Genomic DNA, 9421 nt, shown 5'->3' with positions numbered 1-9421 from the left:
GAGAGAGAGAGAGAGAGAGAGAGAGAGAGAGAGAGAGAGAGAGAGAGTGTGTTATAGTTATTTAAGGTAAATTTCCATCTTGACTACAATTTACTCTTCCTTCATCCAATAAAGGAATAAAAACAATAGAAACTTCAGACTTTAGGGCCTATGGTGACTCAGTTTCCAAATAATTGCTAAACAGAACCCTGCCCTCAGGAAAAAACAAACAAACAAACAAAAAACAAAAAAAAACCCCAAAAAACAAAACAACAAAAACCCCAACCAACCAAACCAAACCAAAACAAAACGAAGAGGACACTTTAATCTTTAAGTGTCATGTAACTGAATTTCTGCAAAAATGAGTAGACTTGTGTGCACCTAGACACGGAGTAGCAAGCCAATGACATAGCTTCTCCTTAAAATGTATAATAACTTGTGAAATTCACTTTTTCTTTACTCCTTTCAATACAAGACACAAACATTTCTATGAACTGAATTTATTAAAGTCCCATGGAAGGAAGTATCATAGAACATAGTTTTATTAAAAATTGACATAAGCATAATAGAATACTCAACATCTGGCTGCTTCTAAGGCAATGCCACTTTGGCAGGGCAGAGATATGACTCAAGTACAACAAGCACAGACATTTCCATCAAGGGAGGACTGGAAGCATTACTCTCTAGATTTCCTAAGTCGCCAGAGATCTCACTTCTAGAGGGAAGATGATCTGAATCCACTATTTAGTGTCAATGTTCACAAAGCTCTTCCATCATTTCAACAAGGAATCCCCATCTCACCAAAAACGCAATTCAACAAACCCAAAAGTAAAAGCCAAAAAGTTAGTATGACAATATTTTGTCTAGTGAAGTGAACATCCTGTGCAAGTGACAGGTGGTCACTTAAGTCCACACACATACTCACATCAGCACTTTTATTCCTTGGAAGGTTAACTGCTCGCTTTAGCTTCTTCACTGCTTCTGTGACGGCAGGGGTCTCCACCCCATCTAAAGCACTACAGATTTTTCTTACTGCTTTAATCACTTGATCAACTGCTTGGTGCTGGTTCTTTAAAAATGAAAAATAAAATAAAAATAACTAGGTACAATATACGACCCATGTCAAAGATGAAGCCAGAAGCTGGATATTTTAGACAATTCTAAGATTAGATATTTAATATTGAAAGATAAAAGAACTGAGGTAAGTTCTCAATCATGTGGTATGCTGTGAAATATACTAAGGCATGGTTAGTTTTTACTCTGAAACAATTATTCATATGTAAGTGTTATTAATTTCATATCAGAGTTAAAAGACAACAAATTAGAAACAATTACTAAATCATTTTTTTTAAACTAGAGTCACTCATATATTTAAAATAAATCTAAAAGGTAAGTAAATTTATCTTTTAAACTCTCATTTGGAAGTAATTTCCATGTTGAAAATAAACCTCTCTTGTGTAAAACACTGGTATTAAAAACTAAATTCTAACAAACTAAACCGAACAGATACCCCTTGAGGGGCTTAAGAGATGGCTCAGTGGTTAAGAACTCTTGCTGCAGCAGATGATTTCTATTAGTTAGAGGCTAGCCTAGTCTAGAAAACAAGTTCCAGCTAGACATGGCTGCACAAATGTACCCCCACACCTAAGCTCATATGCACTCACACATAGTCAAATCTTAAAATAAAAAGCAATAAAAGAAAACCCTGAGGTTGTTTTTTAAAGGTCAGTTGTAGCAGTACAGGGTCAGCTTTCTATAAGACTATCACTTTACAAGTCTGTTTGACCTTAGTCTCCATACGGACAGCTCATGTGTCATTCCACTACAGCTGACTGGAGCATAAATCCAAAGTGTATGCATACAAATGCACTAAAAAAATCATTTACTCAATGACAAGAGTTCCTTCCCTACACCTAAAAGAAATTTTATTCGTGCTCTCTTTACCAGCACATATACTAAAATCGGAACGATACAGAGATTAGCATGGCCCCTGTGCAAGGATGACACACAAATTCGTGAAGTGTTGCATATTTTTAAAAAAATTTATTCATTTTTACTTTTGTGTGTAACTGGACTTTTGGCTACCTTGTGGGTTCTTTCTTCTTCCATCCTTCTCCACTCCTCTTCCCTGCCCTTTCAAGCCTGTGTACAGGTAGGAGGGAAAGAAGGATAAGAGGGGAAAGGGGCAACAGTATCATTAGACTACCTCCTGCTGATTAGGGGCATTGAGTTCCTTGGGAAAAGTGTGATCTTTGCTGTCAGGATATCTAATTTCTTCTTTTCATCTCTTCGAACACGACTACTTGACAATCAGCAACAAACTGCAACCAACAGCACCCAACCACAACCACCAACCAGCCAATCAACCCCTTCTATTGGGGCTCTAGCATTTATATATCCTCTGAAAAGTTCCCAGATTTCCAAATGTCACACATTCACACAAACTATCTGCAGCTGGCAAAACCACACCCCTACTAGAGCATGAGGCAAATCATAGTCACCTGCTGTGAAGCAGCCCCATATCTCACACCTGGGATTAAAATGAAAACATATTCCCATAATATTTCTGTAGTTTTTTTTTTAAAAGAAACTAAAATTCTCACTGCATGTGTGTGTTGTGTATCCATATAAGTGAATGCTATATGTGTGTAGGTATCAGTAAAGACCAGAAGAGAGTGTTGGAACCCTTGGAGCTGGCAGGTGGTTGTCAGGTACCTCATGTGGGTACTGGGCACTTGTGGTGGTTTGACTTAAGAATGGCACCCAAGCCGGGCAGTGGTGGTGCACGCCTTTAATCCCAGTACTTGGGAGGCAGAGGCAGGTGGATTTCTGAGTTCGAGGCCAGCCTGGTCTACAGAGTGAGTTCCAGGACAGCCAGGGCTACACAGAGAAACCCTGTCTCAAAAAACCAAAACCAAAAAAAAAAAAAAAAGAAGAAGAAGAAGAAAGAAAAAAAGAATGGCACCCACAGGCTCATGAATTTGAATATCAGTCACCAGAGAATGAACCTGAAAAGAGTAGAAGGGTTAGAAGGTGTGGCCTGTTTAGAGAAAATATGTCACTAGGAGTGGGCTTTGATTTTATTATTACATATATTAGTCAACTAATTTTTTTAGAGACATCTCAGTACGCGCAGCTCAAGTTGCTCTGAAACTCCTTATGTAACCCAGGTTGACCTCAAATGTATGAATTCTCTAGCTTAAGTAGTGCTAGGATTACAGGAGTGTACTACCCTGCTTTGCATGGGTCATTACTCATTATACATGCACTGAAATATCTCATTGCATACCATAAATATGTATAACCATTATGTATCAGCTAGCTATAAATTTTAGGGCTACAAAAATAGCTCAGTTAGTACAGTCAGTCATATTGGCATTGCAAGCATGAGTATCTTCATTCAACCCCTAGAACCCACATAAAAATGCTAGATGCAGTGGTGTATGACTGTAATCTCACTGTTGAGGAGACAGGAGAATCCCTGAGGCTACCTGGCCAGCCACTCTACTCTAGTGGCTTAAATGTTTATAGCTCCCATGGGTTAATATATTTCAATGTTTGGTTCCTGATTGGTGAACTATTAGATTGAGAAGTTTGGCCTTGTTGGAGGTGTGTCACTCGGGATGAGCTTTGAGGTTCCAAAAGCCCACTGAGGCCCAGTCTCTCATTTTTTGTCTGCAACTTACAGATAATGTGAGCTCTCAGCTACTGTTCCAGCACCTGATAGCCTGCCTGCTGCCATGCTCCCCACCATGATGGTCATGAACTCATCCTCTGAAACTGTAAGCAAGTCCTCAAATAAGTACCTTCCTTTGTAAGCTGCCTTGGTCATGGTGTCTCTTCACAGCAATACAACAGTAATTAAGACAGCCATACTAGCCTACTTGGTAAACTCCAGGCCTGGCTCAAAGGGAAGGTGGATGGCATGCCTGAAGAATGATCAACCTGAGGTCATCCTCTAGCCTGTACATACACATGCACCTATACACAGATATACACCCACAAAATATAGTTTTAAAAACTTGAACAACAAAAGCATTCTTCCTTCTTTTAGACAGGAACTTGATATATTGCCTAGGCTGGTCTCAAATTCATAAGCTCAAGAGATCTCTCTTACTTCCTAGTAACTATACACAGCATAAAATATTCATGCTACACTTTTATACAAGTATTATGAAACGCTGCAACTCAGCAATGTATCTTTCCTTTTAGTATTTTTATTCTTGAGGCTTGGAGATAAGTCAAATGCCCCTTTCACCTTCAAGCATAAATGAAACCATCTCATTTTCTTAAATATTCAATGACTATGTAGTTCTCAGGGCCTGAACTGAAGATCGGCATTCAAGTTCTCCCTTTCTAGTTATCTGATTTATGTTTATGCTTATAACTCCACCTTCATGTATAACCTTTCCAATAAGAAGCGTTGTGACATTGTCTTGCATTATTCTCCATTACTCTTAACATGCTGTGGACCAGTCTAACAGCTCTAACCCCACCTGTTTTGCTCTGCTTTATAGCAGAACTGCACTCACACTAACATTTTTTGTCACTAGAGGGCACTAAAAGGACACTTTAACACAAAAACAACAGAAAGACATTTTGCACCTGGGTTCCAGTCTTATTTCTTTTCAATTTACTATGGAAGTTCAGTGGTTCTCAAGGACCAGCCCTACATGTACCCTCAGATCATGTTCTTCCAATCTGGCAGCTCTGGCTAAAGTTCATTAGGAACTTTCTTTTCCATGGGCTCTACCTTACTGTGTTAGCCATTTGTACTTCAAATGGGCTAAATTTCAGTCTGGGAAGAGGTTTTATCAGAAGTCCTTCTATGTCTTAAACTTCATTTTTCTTCAGCCTACACATAGCAGTTACTTTTTACATCTGCAAATTATGGACTCTTCTTAAAGACTAGAAAATTTTCTTTTTAAAAAAAAAAGTATTCAGGTGTGATGGCACATATATGTAGTACCAGCACACATGAGAAACAAAGTCAAAAGTCTGAGGTCAGCCTGGTCTGCACAGTAAGTTTCAAGCCTTCCAGGCTTGAATAGAAAAGATCTGTTCCTATCTTGACCACCCTCAAAGCCACTAATTGTCAGGCATGGTGATACACACTTATATTACAGTTACCTCAAAGTCTGACGTGGCAATATCAAGATTGTGTCAAACGAAACATAAAACAAACAATAAACATTAATTAGGTAAATATTTAATGCTTTCTGAGTCATCCTCTAGTGAGAATCAATTCTAGCCTTTTAAGGGGCTGGAGAGATGGCTCAGTGGTTAAGAGCACTGGCTGCTGAGTTCTGAGTTCAATTCCCAGCAACCACAAGTGGCTCATAATCATCTGTAATGGGATCTGATGCATTCTTTTGGTGTATCTGAAGACAATGACCGTGCACTCACATATATAAAATAAATCTTGGGAAAAAAAGGGTGAAGACAGACAATAAATAAACAAACAAAAATGTAGGTTGCAGGCTGGATTTGGTATGGGAGCTATGGTATGCCAGTTCTTGCCTTAGAATCTTCTTTTATGGGCTGGAAAGACAGTACAACAGTTAAGAGCCCTGGCTGCTCTTATATAGGACTCGGGAGTTTGATTCCTAAAATCCATATGGCAGCTCACAATTATCTGTTTAACTCCAGTCTCAGGGGCTCTAACAACCTCTTCTTGCCTCTGCAGGCACAAGGCATGTACACTGTGAACAGATACAGATTCAGGCAGAAATTCAAACACATAAAATGAACAAATAAATAATTTTAATATAAAAGTTTATCTTAAAAAGAAATTCTTTTACTAAAAAGGATAAAATCACCTTTTTATCCTTTCACTAATGATTATTTAGAATTTTTATTCAAGCAGCTGGCACAGAGGCTGGAGAATATAGATCTGGTTAAGTCCCAAATGTGTCAGGCTGGTTCAGTTGTGTGTGTAGGCATGTCCACACAAATCTGTAATCTCAATACTTGGGAGATGGAAGCATAAAGAACAAGAGTTCAAGGTCAGGCAACGGGAGCTAAATGAGACCCCCATCTCAAAAACAAAAACAATCTAGCCACTGACTGATAAACATTAGTACTGACTGACAGGTGGTCAGTTCTCTATATCATGACACATACTTTTGTTCTGGGTTATTTATTTGGATTTCTATTTTAAGTCAGATAGACACAGAATAATCACACTGCCAGCTCCAAACATGTGTTCAGGTGCCTTCAGAAGCCAGAGGAGATGGATCTCCTTCGAATTGGTGTTATAGGTGGTTGTGAGCCATTCTGAATGAATGTTGAAAACCATACTCTGCTAGAACAGTACATGCTCTTAACTACTGAGTCATTAGAATATTACAAGCCATTATTTCTTTTCTCAAGTCCCATACTGTCACTTTAGCAAAATGAACAGAATTATTTCCAGAAAAATAAATCCAAGAGAACTAAAAATTTCTGCAACTTCTTGATTTCTTTGTAAAAAGCTTCCCAAGAGAAAGTAAATCATTAATCCATACAAAAACTATATATGAATCTTCATTCCAAAATTATTCACAATAACCAAAATCTATTAACTTATGCCCAAATGTATATTATTAGATGTACAGACAAACAAAATGTACTATAATGGAATAGTAGTTAAGAAAAAGGAACTGTTGGTTGGTGCTAGGGAGATGACTCAATTGGCAAAGCCTATTGAGGAGGAGGATCTGAGTTTGGATCTTTAGCACCCATGTAAAAAGCTGGGTATAGGGCTATAGGGATGGCTCAGAGGTAAAGAAGTATAGTGCTCTTGCAGAGGCCCTGAATTTGGTCCCCAGAACTCATATGAGGTGGCACCTAACCATCTGTGACTTCAGCTCCAGGAGATCCACCCATGCTAATTAAGTACTTACATCATAGAACATACCACACAAAGATACAAATACAAATACATATTACAACAGATAAAAGGGGTTGGTATTTGAAAAAGCAAAACAGGCATAGAAAAATTACTACATCCCATTTATAAGAAATGTGCAGAAGAGGAAATCATGCTAGAGACAGGAACTAGCTCAGCGATTATTTGAGGCTAGAGCTAGAAGGAGGGTCAACTGCAAATCAGTATATGGAACTGCTCCAAAACAGCACTGGGGTGATGGTAGAATTCTATGAATTAGGTAAGTCTCTGAATAGTGGCAATCATCTATAATGCCTACACTCAGGAGCTATGGGCAGGAAGATCAAGAACTCAAGGCCAGCCTCAGCAACATAGCTAGTTCAAAGTCAGCCTGAACTGAATGAGCTCAATAAACTAAAACAGGAAAAAGATATAGAAAAAAATATATATACTTGGGTTGGAGAGATGGCTCAGCAGTTAAGAGCACTGATTGCAATTCCAGAGATCCTGAATTCAATTCCCAGCAATTACACGGTGGCTCACAAACATCTATAATGGGATTTGATGAACTCTTCTGGTGTGTCTGAAGAGAGTAACAGCATACTCATATAAAATAAATAAATCTTTTAAAAAATTATACTTAAGGTGGGCATGATATATTAGGAGCATGTACCTATAATCCTAGCACGTGGGGAGGCTGAGGTTGGAGAATCCTACATTCCACAGTCTAAATTACATAGTGAGTTTGAGGCAGCCTGGACTAAATAGTAAGACACTGTCTTAAAACAAACAAACAGGTTCAATCAAATTATAAAAGGGGAAATAAAAGTGTTGATATTTGAGACAAGGTAGTTTGGAGAATTCAGATAACATTTAAGTTCCTTAAGGAATGGAAAGCCAAGCAAGTATCTGAGAGAGAGCTCTAGAAAATATAGGTACCAGGCTCCCTGCTCGGGAGCACACTTGGCAGATTATAAGCCCAAGAGCTGGGTCTCAGTATATAGTCCTAGAATAAAGGAAGCTGAGGAGAAAGGTTCACAAGTTCAAGCTAGCCTAAGAGCTCACTTTGCTTTATAGTTTATAATTTTTAACTCTCTTTTCCTAAAAGCTTTTTTTTTTTTTTTTGAGAGAATCTCTCTTTATTATGCAGCCCTGGAACTCACTATGTAGAACAGGTTGGCCTCAAACCCAAAGAGATCCTGTGGAAATCCACCTATGTCTGCCTTCCAGGTGCTGAGATTAAAGATATGTGTCGCAGGGCAGTGGTGGCGCACCCCTTTAATCTTAACACTTGGGAGGCAGAGGCAGGAGGATTTCTGAGTTTGAGGCCAGCCTGGTCTACAGAGTGAGTTCCAGGACAGCCAGGGCTACACAGAGAAACCCTGTCTCGAAAAACGAAAACAAAAAAAAAAAAAAACAAAAACAAAAACAAAAAGTGTGTCATAGCCAGCTCTAACAGTCTTGTTCCCCCACCCCCTTTCTCTTATTTGTTTGACATCTGCTTTCTGTTCTGATTTATCACTTTTAAAGTACACTTTTTATCTGGAATAATTTTAGAATTTTAAGAAGTTACAAAAATAGTACAGAGAGTTCACATATAAATCAGTTCAACGGCCTGCACAACCATGATACATTTGACAAAACGAGGACTGGAGCAGTGGCACACCATCAAGTAAACTCTAGATCTGCTCAGCAGTACCAGTGTTTCCACAAGCATCTTTTCCTACTCTGTTCCAGGATATCAACTCAGGACATATCATACTACATTTAACGAATTTTTTTAAAGTATCATTTTTGTTGGCTAAGGGGCTTGCAGAAGGAAAAGCAGAGAATTTGGAACACTAGTAAAGAATAATACAATTGACTTAGGAATGATAAATGGTCATAATCTCCATGTGTTTTTATGACAGAGATAGTAAGAATTAGGTTTAATATGAGAGATGAAAGATTCCTTTTTTTTAAAGGTCAAGGATAACACCAAGATTTTAGTGGGATTAAATGGGAGAACAGAGTCGCTACTTATTAAGTCAAAATAATAATAGTAATTTTTAAAGTGGAGCTGCTAATCTGGGAAGTATCATGGGTGTATATGGGATATCTCTGTATCTTCTCATTTTGCTCTGAACTCAAAACTTCTCTTAACATATAGTCATGGGCCATCAAGAAAGCGTAGTAGATAAAGGAGTTTAAAGTCAAGCTTAATGACCCAAGTACAATGCCTTGAGTTCATATGGTGGAAGGAAAAGAACAACTTCAGGAGTACTTTGACCTCCCCTTGAGCACCGTGTACATGTGAACACACACACATTCATACTCCACACTCCCAGAGATAACTCAGCAGAAAAGGCACTTGCTGCCAAGCCTGACAATCTGAGTTGAATCTCCAGGACCCGTATGGCCACATGGTGGAAGAAGAGAACTAATTCCCTCAAGTTGTCTTCTAACTTGTACACAGGTACATCTAAAACAGCCCCTTCCAATTTGTCTGTGTGCGTGTGTGTTCACATACACACACATACATACACATACACACACACACACACACACACACACACACACACACACACACACACA

At 38.6% G+C, this 9421-nt stretch overlaps 1 protein-coding gene and 1 non-coding gene across 4 annotated transcripts in view; one reads left to right on the top strand and one right to left on the bottom strand.

Moving 5' to 3' along the window:
• Positions 1–9421, bottom strand: part of Pik3c2a (phosphatidylinositol-4-phosphate 3-kinase catalytic subunit type 2 alpha) — a 98173-nt gene that overhangs the window by 36393 nt on the left and 52359 nt on the right. For 2 of the 3 annotated variants that reach the window (XM_028778211.1, XM_028778212.1), the window contains one exon: positions 905–1048. The exons of the other annotated variant lie outside the window; for it this stretch is intronic. In XM_028778211.1, coding sequence (XP_028634044.1) covers positions 905–1048 — 144 coding nt within the window. The remainder of the gene's footprint in view (positions 1–904; positions 1049–9421) is intronic. 3 annotated transcript variants of the gene reach the window in all.
• On the top strand, positions 1911–2014 carry LOC114630162. The gene has a single exon (XR_003712780.1). It is a non-coding gene; the product is annotated as a U6 spliceosomal RNA (small nuclear RNA).

Source organism: Grammomys surdaster, unplaced genomic scaffold (assembly GCF_004785775.1).
Source record: "Grammomys surdaster isolate TR1022 unplaced genomic scaffold, NIH_TR_1.0 330, whole genome shotgun sequence".
Classification (NCBI taxonomy): Eukaryota; Metazoa; Chordata; class Mammalia; order Rodentia; family Muridae; genus Grammomys; species Grammomys surdaster.
Note: the sequence above shows the minus strand (reverse complement) of the source record. Positions and strands in the feature narration are given on the sequence as shown.